Source organism: Callorhinus ursinus, unplaced genomic scaffold, assembly GCF_003265705.2.
Source record: "Callorhinus ursinus isolate GAN/ISIS: 27379988/994484 unplaced genomic scaffold, GSC_fseal_2.0 scaffold29, whole genome shotgun sequence".
NCBI lineage: Eukaryota > Metazoa > Chordata > Mammalia > Carnivora > Otariidae > Callorhinus > Callorhinus ursinus.
The window spans coordinates 2,470,878-2,496,524 of NW_027397091.1; the positions used below are offsets into that span (position 1 = coordinate 2,470,878).

Sequence of the window (25,647 nt, forward strand, 5' to 3'; positions counted from 1 at the left end):
AACCCCCTTTAACTAAAATGCCTAATTTATGATGTTACTTTAAAGCAATTTCTCAGCCTCAGCGCTACTGACATTTTGGGCCCCCAAACTGTGTTTTAACCAATTTTTCTCACACTAAAGACTAAGGACCTCTGCCGTAGATATCTGGAAACCTGTCTCCAGACTGAGCCAAACTGTCAGAGGGGGTGCCCTCCTGCTCTCTGGGGTGGCCTTCTGCCCCAGGAGCCGTGGCCCCAGAGCAGCTTGAGGCAGTGAAGGGCTGTGGTGAGGAGGAGCCCAACAGCACAGCCTGCCATCCTGGGGCCAGGTGCCCAGTCCACTTGGCCATGGCCCCTCATGCACGGGGGGGGGGAGGACCCTGGGGACATCTCTTTGGTGTCTCAGCACATGCACAGCTGCTCTTCCCAAACAGCCTACCCTGTGTTCCTCATTTGTGCTCATCTTGGGACTGGCCTGCACCACAGAGAAGACCTCCCAGCGTTTGCTCTTCCTTTTTTTAAAGATTTTATTTATTTGACAGAGAGAGACAAAGCAAGAGAGGGGATACAAGCAAGGGGAGTGGGAGACGGAGTGGGAGAGGGAGAAGCAGGCCTCCCAACGTGGGGTTTCGACCCCAGGACCCTGGGACCATGACCCGAGCCGAAGGCAGACGCCCAACGACTGAGCCATCCAGGAGCCCCAGGTTACAGATATATTTTAAAAAATCTTTCAGCAAGGGGTCCTGGGTGGCTCTTGATTAAGAGTTGATTAAGCATCTGCCTTTGGCCCGGGCCATGGTCCGGGGGTCCTGGGATCAAGCCCCGCGTCAGGCTCCCCGCTCATCAGGTAGCCCGCTTCTCCCTCTCCCTCTGTTCCTCCTCCTTGCTTATGCTCTCGCTCTAAGAAATAAACAAAATCTTTAAAAAAATCCTTCAGCAAACTATACTTTTTATTAGTCAAAAAGAAATGGCTTTTTTCTTTGCCCCCCCTTTAATGCTTTTCATTTTGGAATCTATTTATTCTATTTAGCCATAAGTTAACAAAGCCACATTCACTTTTGTTAGCATCTGCCTGGTATACCTTTGTCCATTTCTTTATAATCCATAGCAACTTAGATTTCCAGCATGTGCTCTTCCTACCAGCCTCCCACACCTCCTTCTGACTGCCTGACCAACAGGTTTCATCTCATTTTATCTCGGATTATATGTCTGTTTATAAACCATGCATTTATTCTTTTTTGGGAAAAGGGACAGGTGTACATAAATACATAGTTAGACCATATGATCTTATGAGAATATTATTTTAAAAAGAATAAACTTTTTTAAGTCTAAACCTGTCAATGATAAAAGGAACTGCCAACATCACTATCATTTAACATGCTGGGAACAGTTTCCTTAAAACCAACCTTACTATTCTTGGCTTTTCCTGCTTTTTCTCCTTATCATCATAAAATGTGAAGATGTGGCTACTGAGCAGGGGAATAAATCAGCAGAACTCGACTAAGGTCAGGTTTCGGTTCTAATTAAAAGGCCCAAGCATTAATAACCACTGGATTCATGCAAGTCACTTTTGGCGCTGGGACCTAGAAAGTATTATGTGTGAATCCAAGTGATACCTCAGCTTGGGACTGCACCTCCCACCCCACACACCTTGACAAGAGTTATCCAACACTATTATAACTTAAGAGCCATCTTCCACCTATTGGTGAGTATCCCTTTACTTCTGACAGCTGTGACCAAATAAAAAACAAAGATTATGGCTACCCATTAAAAGATTACACAAATCCCATCATGCTTGAGCAGTCGGCTTGCTAATCTTCAGGCCTCTCCTGCTGAAGCCTGCTCTGTGTGGGCAGCTTAGGTACCATGCAGCACTATACTTGCCTTCTTCAACCCTGGCAAGAGACCCTTTGTCCAGGATTTCATCCCAGTGGAACCAAAAGAACTAGTTCATCTGGGAAGGGAGCTGGCAAATCTCTGAGCATTAGTGTCAGTCCTCTGGGGTCAGGGTCTCCCCCTGTCCGCTGTCAAATCCTCTGAATGGTAAAACTTTCAAGGGACATTCTAGGACAAAGAAGGCTTTTCAAGCTGCAGAACCTTCTGCCGCCTTCCAGCTCCTCTAAGGAGGGCTCTTGTGAGCTCCTGACCCTTCTCCCTCTGGCCATCAGGGTACTTACACGGGTACGGGACCTTAAACCACGGGGCTACCAGAAGCACGCCCTGCCTGGCGTCCGTCCGAGCATAGAAGCCGTACTTTGTGCTGTCGGGAGGGAAGACGTCAGTCACTGTGAAGATGAAGCACAGCAGCCAGGACACAAGGATGGCCAGGATGATCTAAAAGTGGTGAAAGGGAAAAGCTCCATGAGGCCAACCAAGGTGGTGGATGCTGGCAAAACACACATCTTCCTATGGCCTGAATATCATACCCCAGAACCTCCACCATCGTTGGTACTTTGCAGAAAAAAACACATTACAGACCTGCTGAGAGCCTACTCCTGGATGGAATCACATCTAGAGAGAGCAGTTTTATGCAGGTAAAGCTATTTTAACTCCCAGCCTGGCTAGAAAATAAGAATAACGGACAAGGTACTTGCAGAAGCCATGGGAACACAGATCTCCCTCTGTCTCAAGAACAGTGCCCTTCTTCACACTCCTGAGAGGATTTCAAAACCACAACCTTCTGCCGCTGGTAAACCTTAAGCCCACGACAATTTCGTGCTCATTAGTACCCTGATGTTACAACCCCAACCTAGTTCCCCCAGGAAGACATGCTTAAAACTTCCTTTCACATAAACAAAGGCAGTATTGTCGGAAAAAACAGAAGTGACTACTCACAGGGAACATTTTGAAAAGCTGTAACTTGTATGCAGTCCATCCTTTCTTGGATTTGTAAATTGGGAGAGGAAATTTAACATTTCTGGCATACTGCGAAAACAATAATACTAGGAAAATTGTCCTGATGAGAGAGAGAGAGAGAAAATAAACTAGGTTAAAGGTTGTCTGTGTTTTAAAATAATACTCAAAGCTTCAACAGCAAAACTGACCACATATATTCGATTCATTTCTCTAGAAAGCTCCTAGTCCTATTAACTGTTATTTGGGGAGGTGCCTGGGTGGCTCAGTCGTTAAGCGTCTGCCTTCGGCTCAGGTCATGATCCCAGGGTCCTGGGATTGAGCCCCACATCGGGCTCCCTGCTTAGAGGGAAGGCCTGCTTCTCCCTCCCCCACCCCCCCTGCTTGTGTTCCCTCTTTTGCTGTGTCTCTCTGTCAAATAAATAAATAAATAAAATCTTAAAAAAAAAAAAACTGTTATCTTATCTTTTGGAAATGCCATTTTGGGAAAGATATTAGTTCTAGGCATATCTTGATACTAAATGAAACTGCCATATAAAGCTTTGGCTAAATTTTCCTTAACAGAATAAGAAAACCTGAAGAATGCACATACTCAGGAGAGATGCTCACACCACGTAAGGGAAAAAGATACCACATACAAGACAATGCACACTATAATCACAACTAGGAATTAACTACAGAACAAGCACTTGCCACACGGGCATGTCCATGCACACATGTGTGCAAACAGGCAAGGAGGACAGGGTCCAAAATGCTCACAGGGATTGCCTACAGTTGGCAATATGTTTTGAGACTTTTCTACTTTTCCGTATTTTGTGATTTATGTATCAAGAGCATAAACTGCTTCAAAAAGCAAAAAGCTTCAACATTTAAGGAGGCTACATACAGAATTCAGTATTAACAACATTCCTGGGAGGTTTGTCTGTGTCAGACACTATGTGAAGGCCGTCCTGCCCATCATCCCAGCCTTCTGCAGCAGTGGCTTCTATGACCACCCACGTCCCAGACAGACGAAGACAGCAGTCCAAGATCATGCAGCCAGGGTTTGCAGGGCAGGTGGGCAGGCCAGGGGGTCTAACTCTACAGCCTGGGCTCTGAACTACTTTGCCACACTATCCTAAGAGCAGGGATGCTGGGGCTGGCTCAGAAGGCTCTCTACCTTGAGCCCCACACTCCTGACCCAGCTGCACTAAGGATCACAGGAGGCAGCGACATCGGGTGACTCCTCTGCAGCAGGACCCAACACATCCTCATACGCCTGCTACCAAGCGTGGCCAGCGTGGGATGGCTTCCCATCGCTGACACAATGAAGGTCTGCAATGACGTGTTTCATCACCCACAGGGATGCACTCTCACTCACAACCCGAGGGAGAGCTGGCACAAGAGTGGGTTCTCAGTCAAAGCTCAGCTTAATTGTTCCTGGGCACAGCTCCAATTGCGGAGATGGAATTATCAGCTCCACTGACAGCCGGTCAAGTGCAGTTTCACTGTCACGTTCCTAATGAGGCATGTAGCCTATAGCCAGCTGGGGAACCGGCCCATGCCACTCCATCCTCTCCCCACCTATCCACCAAATGCTTTGCTCACTGGTGATGGGGGTCTCAGCCCAAACACAAAGTCATCAAGCCAGTACCTGTTGGAGGCTGGAAATATACATGGTGCCCAAGCTATTCCAATTCCCCCGGGGTGGTGAAGTTTAATAAAAAAATGTTATGGTGGGACACCTGGGTGGCTCAGTCTGTTAAGCATCTGCCTTCAGCTCAGGTGATGATCCCAGGGTCCTGGGATCAAGTCCTGCATCAGGCTCCTTGCTCAGCGGGGAGTCTGCTTCTCCCTCTGCCTCTGTCTGCCACTCCCCCTGCTTGCGCTCTCTCTCTGACAAATAAATAAAATCTTTGAAAAAAATGTTACGGGGGCGCTTGGGTGGCTCAGACTGCCTTTGACTGAGGTCATGATCCTGGAGTCCCGGGATCGAGTCCCGCATTGGGCTCCCTGTTCAGCAGGGAGTCTGCTTCTCCCTCTGACCCTCATGATCTCTCTCTTTCTCTCTCTCAAATAAATAAATCTTTAAAAAAAAAAGTTATGGTAATGACAGGTGCCAAAACTGGTTTACTTTAAATTTATTTTTTTTTAAAGATTTTATTTATTTGATAGAGACAGGGCGAAAGAGAGAACACAAGCAGGGGGGAGTGGGAGAGGGAGAAGCAGGCTTCCCACCGAGCAGGGAGCCCAATGAGAGGCTCGATCCCAGTACCCTGGGATCATGACCTGAGCTGAAGGCAGACACTTAATGACTGAGCCACCCAGGTACCCCTGGTTTACTTTAAATTTAGATCAACATAAAATTTTCATGTTCCAAAAAAATGCTGATTTATTTCAAAGTGAACACTATGAGATCCCCAAAGGCCCCAAGTCTATTATTATCATTATTTCAGGCAACACCCACCTATTATCGCCTGCACTATGGTGTTCACGTTTTAAAGCATGTTTACAAGGGGAGGAAGGACACCCAGATCTCAGGCCAAATCTGGCAGCAAAAATGAAGCGAGTGGACTAGGCAGATGAACACTCCATTTTTCTGCCACTCTAAAACCCATCCCCTTCTGATTTATGTTTATCCTCAAATAGCCTGTGCAGCAGGTAGGGCAGGCAGTCCCATCACAGAGAGGTGGCAGGAGTAGAGGCTCAGGGCCGGGGTTGGGGGGGGGTGGGCAAGGGGGGGCGGGGAAGGGGGGACTGTGCCCGAGCTCACACATCTAGGCCGACCAGAGAATGGGAAAGGATGAGCCAGCCCCAGGTTCTCAGGCCAGGGTTCTGTCCAACCACTGGCTTGCTGACCTTCTACCTTACAAATATTATGCAAGCAATGCAATGCACACTAAAATACAGGAAAATTATAAAAGGCAGATAAGCAAAAAGACAAAATCCTGAAGATCACTCATCATCCCAGCTGGGTAACAACCCATGTAACATTCTGGCCTACAGATTCTGAACAGCTTCCATTCCCTGGATACTTACAGGGTGTCACCGGGTCCGGGGCACCGGGGTTAGAGAGGGACACGGGACTGCCTGATGTTACCCTTGCCCTTGGAGTACAAACAGCTCATCATCTGACCCAAAATGGAATCAGACTTCACAATGTATTTCCCAGCTAGCTTGTAGCCCCTATTAATGCCACAACCTCTACAGATGGAAATCAGCAACAGCACCTTAGTGGCTGGCTACTTAGCATCCCACCTTATGTACATAGTACATCTTGTTACACAGTTTCCATATGGTGTGACACTGGGGGCATAAACAACTGTGACAGATCACCCCTCCCTGGCACCTGTCTACACATCTCCTTACGGCAGGTTCCTAGGACTAGAATGGATCTGCCAAAGAGTAAATGCCTTATTATAAAGTTTTTTTTCTTATTAAAAAGCTTCTGATACAAACTGCCAAATACATAAAAGTTGGATGAATTTACAATCCCACCCAGAGATCAAAAACATCCACTTGCTACTCACCGCAGTACAAAGTCTTGTACTTTTTTTTTTTTTTTAAAGATTTGAGAGAGAGAGACACAGAGAGCGAGAGCGAGCAGGGGGAGGGGCAGAGGGAGAGGGTCCCCACTGAGCAGGGAGCCCAACAGGGCTGGATCCCAGGACCCTGAGATCATGACCTGAGCTGAAATCAAGAGTCAGAGGCTTAACCGACTGAGCTATGCAGGCGCCCCATAGTCTTATACTTTTAAATCCCTACCAATTTCATCAATTTAAAAAACTACTGTCATTTATTTTAACATTCATCCCTTACACTAAAGAGTATGTATTTCAGCATTGTTCACAACAGCAAATATTTTAAACAAGCATGAGTATCAACTGGGGAATGGTTTCATAAATTCTATGCTATTTCATACTATTTAGCACTGTGCAATTTTACAAAGAATGCAGTAGATCTAAACACACAGTCTTAGAGAGGAGAGCCCCAACAAACTGTTAGGGTGAAAAGCAGACGATCCTGGTAAAGCTACGTACGTCACTGTGTTCATATTTATGTATACAGGGCAAATACTAACTTTTCACTAGTTAAAAATGTCTTGATTAAATTAACTAGTGAAAAGTTAGTATTTGCCCTGTATACATAAATATGAACACAGTGACGTACGTAGCTTTACCAGGATCGGTGAAACTATAAATTAAGGACATTAGCCTTTTTAATGGAATTTGTTGTAAATTTATCCCAGATTCATTTATAATTTAGTTTTCAGTGGGTTTTGATAGGAGTTTTAAATGCATCGGTAGTAAAATCTATCAGTCTTTCTCTTTTCAATATCTGCTTTAAGAAGGATCTTCTCCTGGGCCCCTGGGTGGCTCAGTGGGTTAAATGTCTGCCTTCGGCTCAGGTCATGATCCCAGGGTCCTGGGATGGAGCCCCGCATCAGGTTCCCTGCTCAGCGGGGAGTCTGCTTCTCCCTCCGCTCTCTCTCTTGCAAAAATAAATAATCTTAAAAAAAAAACTTCCCTGTCCCATGATCAAATATTTATGTACATTTTCTTCTGGCACAATTCACTGTTTTACTTTCTATACTTAAGTCTTTAATTCAACTGAAATGTAATCTGATATAAACCAGGAATCTAAATTTTTTTCCAAATAATTATCTAATTTTTCTAATTTTTCTATTCCCCACTGATTGCCAATATGACTGCCGTCATACACTAAATATTAATTTCTTCTTGGTTCTGTTTCTATCCCTCCTGTTCTGCTCTACTAATGTCTATCCTTCCAGGACTACAGTATTGTATTAACAATATAGTACTGTTATTGTTATTGTTGTTATTAATAATGCATTATTAAGGGGCGCCTGGGTGGCTCAGTCGTTAAGCGTCTGCCTTCGGCTCAGGTCATGATCCCAGGGTCCTGGAATCGAGCCCCGCATCGGGCTCCCTGCTCTCACTCCCCCTGCTTGTGTTCCCTCTCTCACTGTGTCTCTGTCAAATAAATAAATAAAATCTTAAAAAAAAAAATGCATTAAGTTCGGAAACGTAGTTTAATTCTTGTAAGAGCGACTTGTACCATTCCCTTCTCTCTGAGTTCTCTGGGAATGACCCTTATTACTTTATTTTCTTATTCACTGATTAACACATCCAGAACAACCTTAAATGATACCGGTAATAATAAACATGCTTATCTTGGTTTCTGATTTCAGCAGGCAGGACTGATATTTAAGTCTTTCACCATTAAAGAATGAGGCACTTAAAAATCTTATTCATGAAAGATCCTTCTATCCCCATACTGCTAACAGTTGGCAGCAGAGATAGAGACTGAATGTGATTTAGTTGTCACCATGGTTTTTTATTATTAAATCCACCATGGGCCTATAATGAATTTTATTAATTTTCTAGGGACACCTGGGTGGCTCAGTCGTTAAGCGTCTGCCTTTGGCTCAGGTCATGATCCCGGGGTCCTGGGATGGAGCTCCGCATCAGGCTTCCTGCTCGCTCCCCCTGCTTGTGCTCTCGCTCTCTGACAAATAAATAAAATCTTAAAAATAAAATTTTTCTAATATTTAATCATCCTTGAGCTTCTAAAATGACACACATAATGTGTTGGCTTTTTTATTATTACCTATAGCATTTTCCCAAGCCATGTTCCAAAGAACATTCTTCCAAGATATGTTACTAGATATGGCACTAAAAACATAAATTGTGTGTGCAGAGCTGGACACTAAGGCCTTTTTCTGAAAAGGGTCTTCTGCACACTACCATTTTAAAAGATCACAAGGAGACTTAAAGTACAGAAAGATGCTGAGCTTTAGCACGCTACTACCTAAACATATCTGAACTAAGCTTGAGGCTTGACACCAACTCTAGGGAGGAAAGGAAATGTTGAACCAGGCTGTCCCTTTGGTATTAGCTCTGTCAGAATCTGCCATTTAGATAAAACTGGCTGGGAAGTTGCCCTGGTTTCTCAAAGTGCCAGAACCACTTACCCAGTGTAGGCATTTGCCCTTCCTTGAAATAGAATATCCTCACTAACCACTGGAGCCCAGAACACTTTTTAGGGATAAAATCCTTTGACAGCATTCTTGCCTCTTCCGTGCTCAGGGGTGTACTCACAAGCCCCATTCCTCCTTTCTTATTATGAGGTGCTTACTCAACACCTGCTCTGTGACAGGTGGTGGGCCAGGCGCTGGAGGTGCCGTGGGGACCAGCCTGAGCGAAAGCCTTGCAGAGCTGGCATCCCACGTACAAAAGAAGCTGGCTGGAAACTAAAAAACATGAAAGCAGAAAGGAAAAGCTTGACAGTGGATGCACAGATACAACCGAGAAATTTTCTCATGAATAGAGGAATAAAATGAAGAAATGGAAAGCAGAGGAAGGGTCTGGGAGGTCCAACATTCTAAAAGTTCCAGAAAGGGACAAGCAGGAACAGAGGGGAGGAAGGCATCCATGAAATAATTCAAGATCATTTACCACCCCACCCCCCAAACAGCTGAGATTCCAGAGTGAAAAGGCCCCAAGTGCCCAGGCACGAGATGTAAATAGAACGAGGGACAGTGAGGGAGGTTTCAGACACAGACAACAAAAAGACCTACAAGCTTCCGAAATCCTAGCTTGTGTGCAATTAAGAGTTTCAAAAGGAGGAGTAAGGAGCAGAGAGTGGCCAAGCACTTCACAGGGCAGGAGGGGAGCAGGAGAGAAGCTGAAGACCAGTTTGGAAGCAATGAACAAGGGTGAGGACTGCCGAGTGGTGGGACTGGCCCTGGAGGTGATGCAGAAAGATGGTTTGCACGTGGGGAGAGAGAGAAAGCAAAGAATCAAGGACAACTGCAGGGCTTTTGGCTTCATCAGCTGGATGTGTGTCATGGCCCTGGCTGAGAGCAAGGGGGGGGGGGGGGGGGGGGGGGGGACTGGTTTGGGGAGGGAGGGAGTCAAAAGCTTGACACTTTCTCCCCCTGAAGTTTGAGGTGTCCTGTGTCACAACACCTGGAGCGTGCAGGCCAGGGCTTGGAGTTTAAGTCTGGTGTCCAGAGGTCTGGGCTGCAGGCTTCTTTGGAAGTCACCAGCATACCAGAGGCTTGCTGGGGTCATCCTAGACAGGGTCCCCCAGGGGAAAAGCATGTGGCAGGGAAGCGATCCAGAACCAGGTTCTGAGGAACCCGACATTTAGCGATCAGGGTGAGGAGAAGTCTGTTTTGGTTTTTATGCTTTTCTGGAAACCACCCATTTTATTGATTTGCTGCTGTTGTTTTTAAAGGCGGGGACAGGGAGCACAGCTAGAACTCTTCCTCCCTGGACCTAAGGCTTTATCCTCCATTTGTGCATTCACTCCCTTCTCTGCTCAGTTAGCCTTGCCAGAAGCGTGTCCACATGTTATTTTCCAAAGAACCAATGTTGGGATTTTTCACTTCTATTTCTTCTGTATTTTTTTTATCTGTATTGATTTCTGGTCCCCTGCCTCCATTAGGCTCATTTTTATCCTGTTTTTCTAGTTTCTAGAGATAAGCTCTTCATGTACTTTGCCTTTAAGATTATGCGGATTTTTTAAAAAGATTTTTAAATTTATTTGAGAGAGAGAGAGAGTGGTGAAGGGAGAGCAGAGAGAGATGGATGAGCAGACTTAACCGAATGAGCCACCCAGGTGCCCCAAGATGGTGCATTTTTTTTGAGAACAATTCTGACTACTCTATGGGATTGGTCGGTTCTCACCATCATCTTCTAAATTATCAGCAACTGTGAAGTTTCAATTTCCCCTCTGACTAGGAGTGATTTATAACAGTGCTTTCCAGCTTTTAAGTGGTCTGGGGGTTTTGCTCACCCTTTCATTGTTGGTTTTTAACTTTACTGTATGATGGTAATTACATCTTTTCCTTCTTGGAACTTCCTGCATTTCACTGAACAAACATTCTTCCATGCCCTTCTACACACTCATGCTGGTGTGGGCAATACTGACCAACCTTCAGTGAAATGAGAAAATTAAGAACAATCCTGGACATTTTCACATACCTTAATTTGTAAGGATAGGTGGATTATAATTTCGCAAGGATGCACTTTACTTGTTCCAACACAGACAGGCTGGATTAAGTATTACAGAGTAAATTCTGGTCAGACTATTTGGGTTCTGAAAACCATCCCAGCCACTTACTAGCTGTGCAAGCCTAGGCAATGAACTTTGCATCTTGTGCCTCTGCTTCTTTTGCTGTTAAATAGGGATAACACTGGTACCTACCTTAACTTACGATGTATACGAGTGTTTGGTAAAGCACTACTAATGCAGAGGCTCAAGAAGTGCCACATGCTGTTTAATAATTACAGAAGACTTCATAAGACAAAAACAACTGGAAATTGCCTTCTATTATTTATTTTAGAAATTTCACTGGTTGGCAAAATTCCAGGTTTTGCACCATTTCCCTAGGACAATATCAACTCTTTCATGTGCTCTCCAGGCACACAAAAAGAATGCGGGTTCTGTTTGTGGTATACAGAGTTCTATGGCTCTACTAATCAATCTTATAATATTATCGAAGTCCTGGATGTCTTTACTGACAACACACTGAGGGGTAAATGACATCTTTAACGGACTTGCACTTCCATGCTGAAGGACCAGCTGTAACTGTCAGGACTCTAGCAGGGGCCACGACCTCCCGACAGGTGTTGGCAGGAGCCTGGGGAGTCATGTCTCCTTCAATGCAAACACACACTCCTGCAGCATCCCTGTCTCCTGCCAACCTGGAAGGTTTTTTTGAGTCTCATCTAAAGGACTGGCTTCTTGGTATCTCCATTCATGTGCAAGAGACTTGGCATGACCTCAGAAGTTAAAAACTAATGGCATCACCATCTTACACCCCCTTCCTAAAGCGTGAAACCTTACAACCCTCCCTCTACACATCACTGCCAAACAGGTCTTTGGAATACCTTGACTGCATGTCACTTCCCAACCTCTGGGTCTTAAACCCTTCAATAACTTTCTGGTAAGAAACAAATCAAGTTTAAACTGTCAGATTATTCTTACTTAAAACAAAACAAAAAACCTATCTCCTAAGGTCTGTGTAAATGCTCAAAATACCCCACGAGGCTGCCACTAGGTGTGGGAAGGGGAGGTGCTGACAGTCCGTGCTAAGTGGTCTAGAGAACTCACAGCATGGCGATGCCCCAGTGCTTCCCCGCTCTCTCTCCTGCCGCCTGGAAGCCAGACAGCCCGATGAGGGCCACCGTGGGCGTAATGGTCAGGGGCCCGATGTATTTCAGCAGAGCCCCAGGCAGGCCGAGGAGGCCGATGACCACTTCTATCAGTGAGGACATGATGATGGCACCCTGGATCTGGAGCGAGAGAGGGCACAGACAGGAGAGTGAGATGCTTGTAGATCGTAGACTCCAAATGTCACCCGCAACCACACCGGACAGTTCTGCCAAGCAGTGAGTTACTACCTAACAGGCATGACACAGCTGGAAAATTCCCCGAGGCCTCAAAAGAAACCAGTGGGGTGAGTGGGGTCTAGCCAACCTACGAACGACATGGTTGACATAGGAGCGTTACAGAAACGGGCACTGACACATGTACGGCCAACCTGCCTCCCCACAGATAAGTGAGAGATTTATGACTCCCGCTCAAGACATGGGACATTCAAAGCCAGCCTCAGAGGAACACTCCAGCACAGATTCTAGAGTGAGTCCCTAAGGGACATTTAGAAGGAAGTGCTATTGACACAAATTCCAAAGGAACGCTTCTTTTGTGGAGAATGGCTGTATCTGCGCCCATTCTGAACTAATGGTGAAAGATCTTCCAGGTTTGGGGAGATCTGGATAAACGGTCAGCCATTCTTCACGGCTAAGGACTCCCGTGCCCTGTTCTGTTCAAGTGCACCAGAGCAGACAAGAAGCTTTAACTCTTCCCACACACATGGGCAAACGCAGGCAGGAATGAAGAGTTCTGCTGCCCGTAGGCCAGCCTCTGTCGCTCCTTACGAGGGAGCTGGTAACGGGCCAGTTACACTGGAGGATGTAAGTCTGGTCTGTGCACGGTGGGGGGGGGGATGAAGGGCAAGAAACAACACTGCCTGGTTGCACAAAGCATTTCTGCACGATTTATGGTGATGTCAATCTAAGTTTAGTTTCACAACAGAAATAAACATGTCAGAAGTTGAAAAGGAAAAGGAGGGCTTAGCGCAAGTAAATACAATTTCTTGGGCACAGCCAACAGTGAAGCGGGGAAGAAACACAAAGAAGCCCCAAGCAGACAGTGTTCATCTTTTACCTCACGTATCCGGGGGTACCAGATGTGCTCTGTGTGTAGCAGCTCTGTGGTTCCATTGGACACTGAAACATCTTGAAAACAAAAACAGAGACAACATTTTTTTGGAGTGACACTGATGTTTCACAGGATATATTCATTTTACTCTTTGTAAGGAGAAATTTCTTCCCTATTTTAAGTATATTTGTACAAAATACCCATCCCTAAAATTCAAGTTACAACAGTATGGCTTACCATACTGAAAGGTGGAGTCCCCAGCGCTAATGTAACCAAATTTATTCATCGACTGAGAGCTCCCAGTGTGTCAAAAGCTGACTGAACTGGGGATGCACATTGCTAGTGCCAGACTCACACAAAGACCAACCTTTGCAAGCAGCTAAGCTAACTGAAATGCCTGAGAGCAAGGTTGCTGACTGAGGTTTTTAAAACCTAGAGAAAACAGAGGGCCTTTTCCAGTTCCTAAATCAAATCAGTGGTCACAAATTAACTCCTAGGAGCAAGGAAGGAAATGAAGGTTGGAAAACTTTGCTCCTAGAACCGGAAAGTGTAACAGTATTTTGAGAGTACAACAGGTCTATCTGATTTTCTCAAACCCCCTATCTGATTTTTTCCTGACCTTATCGGGTTATTTAAGGATCTCTGTGATCACTAAATGGGCGGGGGGGGGGGCGGTGGTAAAAGTCATTTGCAGAAAACCAAAGCAGCCAGATCCTTCAAAAGCAGAGATGGTTCAGAGAAGGGAAGCTGATGCAGCAAAGAGAGTGATTACTGGTGGTTCATAAAATCCACTGAAAGAAAGAGGCAGAAAAATAGCACAAATGTTGTTCTAGTCCATTCCTGTATTTATCAACTTCATTAGCATAGAGAAATGAGGTCCTTTCTGGTCCTTACTTGCTCTGGGGTTAGGGAGGAACGAGTGGGGAGAGAGAGAGAGAGACAGAAACACGATCCACAGACTGGAGTGTTTTAAGCAGTTTGTTGGTTTGTGTGTTCTGTGCCCGATTCCGGAAAGGATTTAAGGCTGCCGTGGGCAGCACGTCCAGGCCTCCCTTCTATCACCTGCGCTGAGGGACCCCAATGACGTACGTGGAAATAACTGCAGTTACCTGTGGTGTTACATTTCCATTTATCTAAAGACAGGATGGCTCGAGCAGGGGCCAGAAATGCAAAAGCACTGGCCTGAAACAGGGGTAACCTAAAAGAAACGAGACCAAAACCATGATCACGGCATCAGGAACTACCGAGGTAGTTCACGATTTGACAGCTTAACAAGTCTTTTCCATAGACACACAGCACAATGAGTAAATGCAGGCACGCTCGGGAGAAAGAGCCCCAGTCCACACAGATCTCCTCCGCATGCGGCCAGGGCCGCCGGCTTCTCCATCCTCCCCTCCTGCTGCTCCCCACACACAGCCCTGCGTGGGCCTCGGGGGAGCCCTGTGGTCAGCGCCCACACCCCAACACCAGGCCCTGCCATCACCACCTTTCCCCTCGGGGGTGGGGGATGTCGGGCCTTCAGGAGTCTCGCTTTCCTGCTGAGCTTGTGAGCTCCTTCTTAAACACCAGTGTGTCTTCCAATTTACCACCCTCCTCCTCCTCCCTTTCACATCCTTATTGGTTATCACAGGAAAAAAAATCTATCTCCCCCTGGCATTCCATTTTGTAAATCAAAAACTGCCCTAAATCCTAGAGGATAAGCGTCATAATCATGTTAGTGATCTAGAGTTACTGAGGAAAGGAAAACTGTAAGTTACAAATCAACAGCATATATAATAGCCTGCTTAATCATAAAAAATACTCAGAGAGCGTTCTAAACCTTATTTTTAAAGAACCCAGAAAGCATGTGGACTCTGTTTAATCTCCTGCCTACAGTCCTCAAATGCCACCATTCAATTACATTTTAGATACTCCATGTTGACTTTCTGAACACCTGAGCTACTCAAATTCACAAGATTTTTCAGTGTACAGCGTTTCAGCTACCGTTGTATGAAGGTAGCTTTACAGGCTAACATAAGAACTTGATTGCTATTTTTAACATTTTCAGGGTGGAATATAAAAATGACTCCTTCTGCTGGCGGGGCTGGGAACTCCCAGATGTCCAGATCCTTCTGAAATACTCCCCAGCAGCCTTGTATCAGCATCCTGGCCAGTGGACGGGCACCCGGCACGCGCGCCGCTCCACACTCTGACAGCACGTCCTGCCCTGACTGGAACAGGAAATGGGCTGAGAGAAGGTGGCTCTGGCTCAAGGGTACGTAGCCACGTTACAAGCCCAGAGCTGGCACACACCTCTCTGCGCCAGACATGGGCCTCAAGATCTCTTGTTCTCCTGTTTTAAATCATGCAATGAAATCAATTGAAAAGAGTAGGCAGGATGCTGGTTCTAGGGTGTAGAGGCAGGCGGGCTGCACGGTACAGACCAGACGCGTTGCTGGCTGTCACTCACATGGGCACGCCCTCCACCAACCATCCAGCTGTTGGAGGGGCCCAGAGCACAGTACCGTCAAAAGTGGGAGTGAAGGCCACCTGAAGCGGGAATGTATACTAAAGGAAAACACGGTTTGATTTGGTAACTTTTCAGAAATGCCCTAAAAGGGCAAAGAGAGGTCAACACCTGATCAATGGATGTCATCTCAAATGGCCCAAATAACATCAACTTTACTATCGTTTCAGATTTCCAGCAACACATCCCCGGGCCACGTAATGTGGATTGCATTTAGAGACCTGTCCTAGGAATAGTGCAATCGACACTGCACTGGATGACTCACTGGATAGGAAAGTGAAGACTGGCTCTGGGTTCCACTCCCGGGGACATGAACTATTCCCGGCCTCGTCTGGACCTGACCATCACCTGGGCACCTGTCAGGGCAAACATTTTATGGCTTAAACATGACCAAAGGTCCTGAGAACACAGCTGCAAAGAAGCTCCCTCATTTCAAGCAACCGGGACCCTGCATTCTTTTGGAAAGTGAGGGGTAATAGAAAATCCCCACATGTGCTGCCCCAGGCTCCCAGGATGCTCACACGTTCACGGTTCAGCCCACACACACTACCTGCCCCACACAGCACCAGTGGGAGGGCGGCGGCCGCTGGAGAGTCAGCAGCAGAAGCGCCCCAGCAGTTAAGGGTGGTCTCCACACTGGCAGTGACACATCAGCGGCTTGACAGAAAGATTCTTAGGGAAAACTGTGACGAGAGCATATTATTTCATCAAACAAGAACTTCCCTAAATACAAAGCCAATTTTCCGAGAAAAAGATGGAGGAGGATAAAGCACTAGATATTCTCAGCTGCTGAAGGGGCTTTTTGAAGCCCTTCCCCAGCAGACAGCTGATTGTCTGTCTGCACAGGGCTCATCTCTGCACTTCGGTCACACACCCATCACCACCTCGGGTCCCTGGGCTCCCCACGCAGGCAGGACTGCCTGCTCTTTTACTTTGTCCTGACGGCTGGGAAGAAACGAATCAAACTGCCTTTCTTTACACCATGGGCTGGCAAACTGGCCCATGAACCCAATCTGGCAAACAACTTGTCTTTGTGAGAAAGGTTTTACCGGGACATAGCCACTCCCATTTATTTGCCCGCTGTCTGCAGCGGCTTTGGGGCTACAATGGTGGAGGTCTAGTAGTCACAAGAGACCACAGAGCCCAAATGCTTACTGCTTGTCCCTTTACAGAAAAAGTTTGCCACCCCAGGGTATAGGGAAAGTATTATCTGAAACATGGGAAGAGGTGGTGGTTTTTTTGCAAATAAGTTTTTAAGGTTCATTATGTCACTAGACGTTAGGAGGAAGAAATCTGAGCAGACAGGCACCTTTATGGTGACACATTCCCATGTCGGGCTCTAGCCTTAGGATGGAGAAAAATCTAACCTAAGCCCAGATTTTCTTTAAAACTCTGCTGGAGGAACCCCATTTCCTCCTCCAAACCCAGAAGACCAGAGCCCTGGGCCCCAGGCTCCTCACCACCAGCCGCTTCACAGACCTGCACTCCAGCTTCTTGCCTCTGAGCCTTTGCTCTTCTCAGTCAGCAACTCACTTCCAATGTTCAATTTTTATTCCTCATTCAAGGCACAGAGAAAATACCACCTCCTCCAGAAAACATTCCAGGATCTCCTTCTTCGGATTCAAAGTGTGTTCCCCTACAACTCAGGACTTTCTGGCCATGATTTCTGCAAGTCACCCTACAAGTTGCCAGGAAGCTGCTTTAGGATCCCGGGGGTGCTGCATCTCACCCAGGCCTGGTTCATCAGAGTCTCGGATGAGGCCTCCAATCTGCATTTCGAACAATCATTTCTGGGTGAAGCTGAGGCACCAGGCACCACAAAGACAGACTACCCCTGTGCCAGTGAAGGGATTTACTGTTTTACGACAACGGAAAAAACGACCCCTAGGCTGCCGTGGAGTTTCTGCCATGTGAAGGACACAGCTAGTCAGGGCCAAACACGAAGCTGGGGACGTCTGTAGGAGCAGTCCCCAACCTAAACTAAAGGGCCAGAAGCACTTCACCGCACATGGGAGGGGCTACGAAGAAGAGCCCAGGCAGAGAGCAGAACAGGCACAAATCCGAGCCACACCGCAGCCCCAGGAATCCTCCGAGAACAGCAGGGACCTGATTGTGGGTGGGGGCCAATGTAGTCAAGGTCAGGGCAGCCCAAGGGCAAACCGCCCCACCCTGGGCCAGGAGGCAAGGGCAATCCTGCTCAGAAAGGACCACTTTGGGGGAACTGGGGAAGGTGACCTTAACCCCAAAACATCCTCTAAAGGCACTCCGACAGGCTGTGGCCTGACTCCATGGTCGGTGCGTCTCTGCTGTTCAAGCTGCCGCGTCGGCTCCAGTGACCGGCCAGCCCAGGGCAGGTCTGCGCACGCACCTCGGCCTCTACGGGCTCCCTTGGTAGCATCTGAGCCATCTGTGCCCAAATCCCGGCCTGTGGACCCGCCCTTCTCCCCACGGGGCCGGAACAGGGCCGTTCACCCATCATCACTGTGTCCCCAGCACCAACTTCCACTTAGCAATTAATGAATGACTTAAAGGCACTGTTTACAAATGCTATTCTTCAAGAATTTTATTAGACTAGAAATAAGAAGTCTTTCTGCCACGTTGATTTTAACTGCAAATCAGGGAAAGGACTTTTTTGGGGGGGTGGGGGGTAAAGATTAAAAGCACTGGGTAGAGAGGACACAGAGTCAAATGTGCATGAATTTTCCAGACAAAACCAGACAACTCCCCCAGGTCCCGGGGGCTAGCAATCCTCCCTGGTATCATGAGGAAAAATGTCTTTAAAAAGTTTAAAAGGGGGGGTGGGCCCCTACAAGCAGCACCTGAAGGTAGGAAATGTTATCTCCCCAGAACTGACTCATTTAATGAAAATGAGTAAAACAAACAGTTCGCCAACACAGAAAGTGCCGTGTGTGCCTGGCTTCCTCGATCTACCAAGAAAACAATTCAGTTCATGCAAAACTTTTCGCTATCAAATAAATATATCCTTGAGTCTAAATGGCAGCCCAATTTTAAAATAATCTCTAAGAAACAGAGAACAGATTTCACCTCAAGGAGCTATAGTTTTAAAATTGAATCTGCCATCAGGAATGTATATCCCTAATTCCCCTAAAGAAAAGCAAAACACAGTTTGTCAAAGGCAACTCAATTAAGAGTTGCCTAGCTGAAGGAGCTAACCTAGGGCAGCCTCAGCGGAAAGATGGCAGGTGCCCAGGGCGCAGGGGGAGTGGATGAAGTGCTCTAACCACGACACTGCTCAGGTGTCGTGCACTTCTTAGAGCATCCCATCAGGAAGGAGGTCTGCCCGGTTGTCCCACGAGGTGGGAAAGCTCAGTTAGGGCAGTAACTGCTGGAAATCTCCATATAAAAAGGACCTTTTTCCTTTTGTAATTAATAAATTACCTATAGGGTGATTCTTAGACTATGTGAATATTATATTACCACTAGCTTATTAACATTCTTACATAGGTTTAAAAACTACATTTTTCCATTTGATCATTCTACCCGCATTTAATTAGTGGCCTTTTGTAAAGAAGAGCTTGCCTTTTTGTTCAACTTTGTCTCCCTCTTTTCTTTTTTGAACATCACTGGAGATGCATGAATTCCTTTTTTATTTAGTTTTGTAATTCACTTCTATAACTATTGTTCTTAATAAACTGTCTAAAACTTGCCCAAAGCAGCCTGTTCAAGCAGGTTCCCCTTCTTTATGACATGATTCTCCCCCTCCCCCCCTTTATTCTTTGAGCAGGTCTTTGCTTTCTGGCACAAAATGCTCCACGGTCAACATGCACTTTTCTCAGTCCTAGCCCTGGAGTCAACCACTACTCCAGAAAGCCCAGTTCATTTTAATGGAGAATGGGATTTAGAAACCAAGATGGAACACCAGGTGGGCTCACGGTTACTGGGGCGGCATTTAGTTAGTGAACAGAGGTAGGATTCATTTTTGAATTGTGGGATCACAGTGACACCTATAGCTCAGCCCAGTACCCCTGGATTACCTTTCTTTCCATACTTGTACCTCTCCTTTTCCTATACTGAGTGCCCTGATTTTTCATCATCAACATACTATTCATTTGCTTTATCCTATAACATCATACAGTGCAGAATTACACCAAAATCACTACTAACAAGACTACTAAGATTATTAAGACTATTAATATTTTCGGGCACCTGGGTGGCTCATTTGGTTAAGCGTCTGCCTTCAGCTCAGGTCATGATCTCAGGGTCCTGGGATCGAGCCCCGAGTCAGGCTCCCTGTTTAGTGGGGAGGCTGCTTCTCCCTCTCCCTCTGCCTGCCGCTCCACCTGCTTGTGCGCTCTCTGTCAAATAAATAAATAAACTCTTTAAAAAAAAAAAAGACTATTAAAATTTCTATTTTGTCCTTAAAATACCTCCCATCCAGGGCATATAAAGTACTATGTTCTGAAGTCTGTGAATGAATTCTTTTCTCTGTGGTTAGCAATTTGACATATAGTTAGGCTTAAGTGTTTCTGTAATTCAGTTTTAGGATTTGCTTTTCTTCATCCATTTAGATTTATGTTTTGAGTATGTTGAACATATGTACAGTTTAAAAATCAAACCATACAGGGGCGCCTGGGTGGCTCAGTTGGTTAAGTGTCTGCCTTCAGCTCAGGTCATGATCCCAGATCAAGTCCCACATCAGGCTCCCTGCTCGGTGGGGAACCTACTTCTCCCTCTGCCTGCTGCTTGTGCTCTCTGACAAATAAATAAGTAAAATCTTAAAAAAAAAAAAAAATCAAACTATAGAGAGAGATATACCAGGAAAGTCTCACTCCCATCCCATCCTCTCCACCCCATCCCCAGCTACTCCCTATAGTTAACCATTTTCCTTCATTCCTAACTTATCCTTATTCCTTCATGCATGCACTCACACTTCTTTGCAACTTGTTTTTTTCTACATATCCTGGAACTTACTCTATACCAGATTACAGAGATCTTCCCCATTCTTTCTCAGGGCTGCATGGGACTATACTGTGCAATGTACCAATAGCAGCCAGTCTCCTACAGACAGGCATTTGAGTTGTTAAATATTTTGCCATTACAAATGATATAGCAATAAGTAACTTTTGGGCCTTGTTTTGCACTTGTGGGAGAGTATCTTCAGAGTAAATTTCTACAAGTGGGATTGCTGGATCAAATGGTAAATGCATACGTACTCTAGATATTGTAAAATTCTTCTTTGTAAGAGTTGAACTGTTTTCACTCCTGACAGCAATGTATAAGAATGCCCTCCCATAGTCTTGCCATCAGAGTGGCTCATCAAAATTTTTATTTTTTGTGAATCTGACAAAGGTAAGAAGTGGTGTCTCAGGGTAGTTTTAGTTTATATTCTGTTATTATTATAAACTGACTTATTCTTACATACAGAGAAGGACTTTTCTGTGATCTGTTCATGTCTTCTGCCTTTTCTTCTGCCTACATGTGAAGCATGATAGTATCAACTATTTCCAGTCAAGAGTTTGTTAGCCTAAAACACTTCTGTGGAGAACTGAACTTGTTAAGTTCCCCCATGTACTAAGAGGACTCTGCCTGTCTCCTAGTCTCCGGGAGCATCTGAAATCCTCACAGAGAAACAGCATGTCAACTGAAAGGGGAATCACCTGGAAAAGCCAGTGCTGAAGGAGCTAACCTAGGGCAGCCTCAGCGGAGAGATGGCAGGTGCCCAGGGCACAGGGGGAGTGGATGAAGTGCTCTAATCATTTTCTGATGGCCTGAGACAGATTCAGGGGCCCATCCTGGCCAGAGGATGCTGGTAGTGTGGCCGAGGAGTGCACTCAACCAACTGCTATATGCATCAAGGACATGCTGCTCAGCCAGACAGCTAGCCCTTGCCCACTGCACCCCACCCCCACCTCCCACCTCCCCTGCATCCGCCTGCCTCCTTCCCCTTCCAGAAGGCCCACTAAAATAATGAAAGCAAACAGGCAGGTGTGGACAGGTTCCAGGCATTATCTCATTTGAAGCTAACCATTTCACCATTATTAATTACCATTTTACAGATGAGGGAAGGGGGCTTTGAGAGACCAGGCGGCTTGTCCAAGGTCACAAGGCTGGAAAACAGTGGAAAAGGAGTGAGGCCTGCTCTGAGGCCAAAGCTCCCCAATACAGCTGGCTAGGGGACCGAGGCAAAGCTCCCTCCAAGGTCATTACCTTCAAGTTCTCATTGGCTCCTAGTTCTGTAACCTGTTACCCAAAATTTGAGTTAAATGGACATTTTTTTTTTATTTAGGGGAAAACCCTGCAACCTGCTACTACATGCCTGCTTCCTGTGACAGAATATGAAAGACTGTCAAGCGCAAGGTCATTTTGGCAAACATGTTCACCCTGAATCAACTGAGCCTCTGGCCCCATCCCCCAGTTTACAACAGAGAAGGGGGATTGTGTAAAAACTCAAATACCACCTCAAAGACACAATCGGACAAATTCAGACCACTGGATGCTCAACAAGACAACTGGCCTGGGCGCTTTAGGAAGGCAACACTATGGAGGAAAAATGGGAGGACAGCTTATTATTAAGAGACCAAGACAGACACAATAAACAAATGTGCCACATGACCTGGACTGCATCTGGGATCAGGGAGACATGGAAGATATTTTAGGGACAACCTGGGAAATTAAATAGCATGCATTTTAGATGGTATAGTGGAACGACACTGCTCTTGGGTGTGGTAAAGGGTCACACAGGGGATCCTCAGTCCTAGGAGAGTGTTTTTGGGTGAGCAGGCATGTTATCTACAACTTTAAAGTAGTTCAAAAAACTGCACGTACACCACAAATACATATACGGAAACGATGTGGCAGACATCCCAATCCCCCGCCATCCCCAATCTAATCACTGCCTCCCTCCACCTCTGTAAGTTTTATGAACAGTTAAGAGTTCAAAGCCCCAGACCTGAGAGCTGGAGGTATCCTGCGGCACTCAGTGAGCACATACCACGGACAGGCCCCAAGAACTCAGGGAGGTGAGAGACAGGGGAGCGCCCTCTTCAGGACAGACAATCTGGTTACTGAACAGGCTGCCGCACCAGTTAGTAGGATGCTCTTGGCCCAATCCCTACCATTTCTCAGCAAAGAAAGGCTCTGCATGCCTGCAGCAGTCCTGTGAAGGACTGGAGGGACTCCTCTGGGAAGGGGCCAGCCCACCTGCAGTCTTTTCTTTTGTGGGAAAGCGCAGAGTGAGGCCTCCCCAGTCTTTGGCCCCAGGCGCCTCTTGAGGTAACCCCGAAACACAGCACCTGCCACACCATGGGGAAGGTCGGTGTGGCACATGAGGGGCAGGGTTCAAGGGTCCTCCTTCACCCCCAGCTCTGCAGTGACACCCAGGGTGAGGGGTGAGGGCTCTGGGAAGCTCAGCGCTGTACCGAGACTTGGCCTCTGTTTTAGGAGGCAGCAGCAGCCAAGGTAATGCATCAGCTGAGTCCTCCCTGAAGCAAGGAAGGCAACACCGCTGCCAGCTGGCTAACAGGGGGGGGGGGGGGGGGGGGGGGGGATCTGAACAAACTTGCCCTGATCTCTCGGGATTTCAAAGCTCTGCATTAATTCTTGGAACAAGCCTGAGGAGTTCCCGGGATTGACATCACAAACTAACCAAAATGAGAACTGTTGAAACCTCACCTGAGGCAACTCAACAATGAAGGCCTTGTCGAAAGCGAAGTGCAGGGGGTCAAGGTCAAAGGGCAGGAGGAAGAAGGAAAAACCAGGGTGGGAGGAGGGAGGCAGTGGAATGACTGCCCCCAGCAGGCAGAGGCTCTGGGAAGCACTAAAGCCACAGGAGTCACCTGGCATCAGGGGCTGAGACCCATGACTGCCACTTCCCAACAGTCATGGTCCCCGGAAGAAAGGAAAGCACTCCCTGCACGGGAAGGTATACAGGGAAGGGAGGAGGGTCTGCAGCACACAAGCAGTGGCCTCAGCCAGCCCCGCCTGGGGCGACATGCCCCCAAAGGAGCCTTCCCTGCACAGCACCCTAAAGCTGGCACTTGGAGCTCATGCAAAGGCGCGCATCTGCTCCACTGGTTCCCAACCATTTTTGGTTATTTTAATGGCCTGAAACAGGTTTCCAGGAACAGCGCACCACTCTTCACCAGGGTGCCTGTGTGAAATGAGGAGGAGGGACAACCTGGTCACAGCCCACAGGTCAGGGACATTGATACTTTCCTCTGTCTTCTGCTTTAGACCCGTGGTCCTCCCAGCTTTCTCAAAGTGAAGGGCCTGTGCACCCACTGCATCCAGTGCAATGGAGCACAGGGTACTCAGCACATGTGGGGAGAATAGGCAAAGACATGTACAGAACTCAGACACCACATGGTCTGACAATAGGTCCTAGAAATCATGAAAGCTGAACATGAAACTCTTCCTTCTGCTCTAAGCCTAAGGAAATGGGCACTAAACTGCAAACACACACATGCACAGGCCATCTACGATCCTTACAGCTGGGACACTGGGAATACACCCCGCTCCCGACTCCATCAGCACCCCCGCCTCCCCCCACCCCACGCCTGCACTGTCCCACTCTGGCCATCCCTGCTGCCTCAACTGCTTTATCTATTTCTTTGATCCTGTCATGATCAGGAAGTAAATACACAAGTCTGTTAAGATGATCATTCACAGCCTATAATGAGGGTCCACATTAGCATCCAGCAGAACTAAAAGATCTTTCATAGGACTCATAATCCACAACGCCTCAGAGGAACTTTAGGAGGCTTGTAATAATCTATTTGCACAATAATGGCAAAATGTCATGTACAGGTCACCTTCAGAAGAGCCGCCTCTCATTTTCACAAAAGGAAACAGAGCTGGGGAGGTCATCTGCCCAAGATCAGAGGGCTGAGTCCAACTAACTTCCTGTGCTTGCTGCACTCCCCCATGTGTGAAGGGAAAAGAAACCGTTATTTGCCACATGCCTTCAGCTAATGCTTACACTGAGTACTGTAGGTTCTGACTGCCCACAGGATTACAGTTCATCATTAAAATATCTAACAACTTGATTTTTTTTAAATACATCAATTACCTTTACTAGTTGCAATCCTAAGTTAGTTTTCCTTAAAACGGTAATATTTCACTTTTACTGTTTATTTATCCATTAAAGCAACATCACTGCACTGCCAAATTAACCATACACATTAAACACCTGACACGTGCATCCCAACTCTATCTGAGCCAGCACCGGCGAAGCGGCCAGCTCTGGCAGCATCACCTCGGGGAGCCTCTGGAACAGACCCTAGGATGCTCACCCTCCACCCCATCCTGAGTAGGAGCCAGGTGTCCAAGTACCATGGCTGGCTCCTCACGCTGAGATGTGACCACCCGCCTCGCTTGCTGGAAATACTGGAGGAAGGGGTGTGGAGGGGAGGCAGTGGGGTATCTGGCCACTCTTGGGATTTCTGCTCTTCTCTCACTCAACCGACAAGAAACGGGCCAAGGGCATAGGAGATGGTTCCACTGGAGAGGGGAGACCTGGCCCCTGGGGCCCAGTGGAAGGAGGGGAAGAGCGGGGATGAGACAAGTCAGAGCTCCAGTGGAAAGGGCGAAGCGGGTGGGAGATGCAGAGGACGCAGGGAGATGGGACACTCGAACACAGAGGTGCAGCAAACACACCCTAGAGATGGTGACCAGCCAGGCAGGGAGGGGGAAACGCCCCTCACCCACCTCACCATCTCAGTTCACCTGTGCTCAGCAGACCCTCAAATATACAGTGAACAATCCATCACTGAAAAGAATGTATCAATAACAGCTTAAGGCTTTGCAGAGTTGGAATCCACAGCACTAGAGGCAAGGATCCCAGGCAAGAAAAAAGTGCTGTCAGCACAGAGAAGGAGAGCAAGAGTTAACCCAGTACAAGGAGGGCCAGGAACCCAAGGGAGTGACATCATGGGGTGGGCTGGTCCCCCAACTCTCCCCAGGACCAAAGGCAGCTACTCAGATTCATTCAGTCATATTCTTTAATCAAGACGCACAAGACACACCCGTGTTTTTCTTTCCATTTTAGGATCAAAAGCAAGAACGGACTTCCAGAACGCAGGCTACAGCTGAACTCATCATTCAATGCCCCCCCCCACA

The 25,647-nt window shown here is 47.0% G+C and overlaps 1 protein-coding gene across 12 annotated transcripts in view; it reads right to left on the bottom strand.

Annotated features, from left to right (window-relative positions):
* The window catches only part of SLC23A2 (solute carrier family 23 member 2), a 134,825-nt gene that overhangs the window by 18,873 nt on the left and 90,305 nt on the right, over positions 1–25,647 (bottom strand). For all 12 annotated transcript variants that reach the window (XM_025876047.2, XM_073878347.1, XM_073878346.1 and 9 more), the window contains 5 exons: positions 14,174–14,262; positions 13,071–13,141; positions 11,955–12,136; positions 2,814–2,934; positions 2,156–2,312 (listed from right to left, as the gene is read on the bottom strand). In XM_025876047.2, the coding sequence (XP_025731832.1) occupies positions 2,156–2,312; positions 2,814–2,934; positions 11,955–12,136; positions 13,071–13,141; positions 14,174–14,262 (620 nt within the window). The remainder of the gene's footprint in view (positions 1–2,155; positions 2,313–2,813; positions 2,935–11,954; positions 12,137–13,070; positions 13,142–14,173; positions 14,263–25,647) is intronic.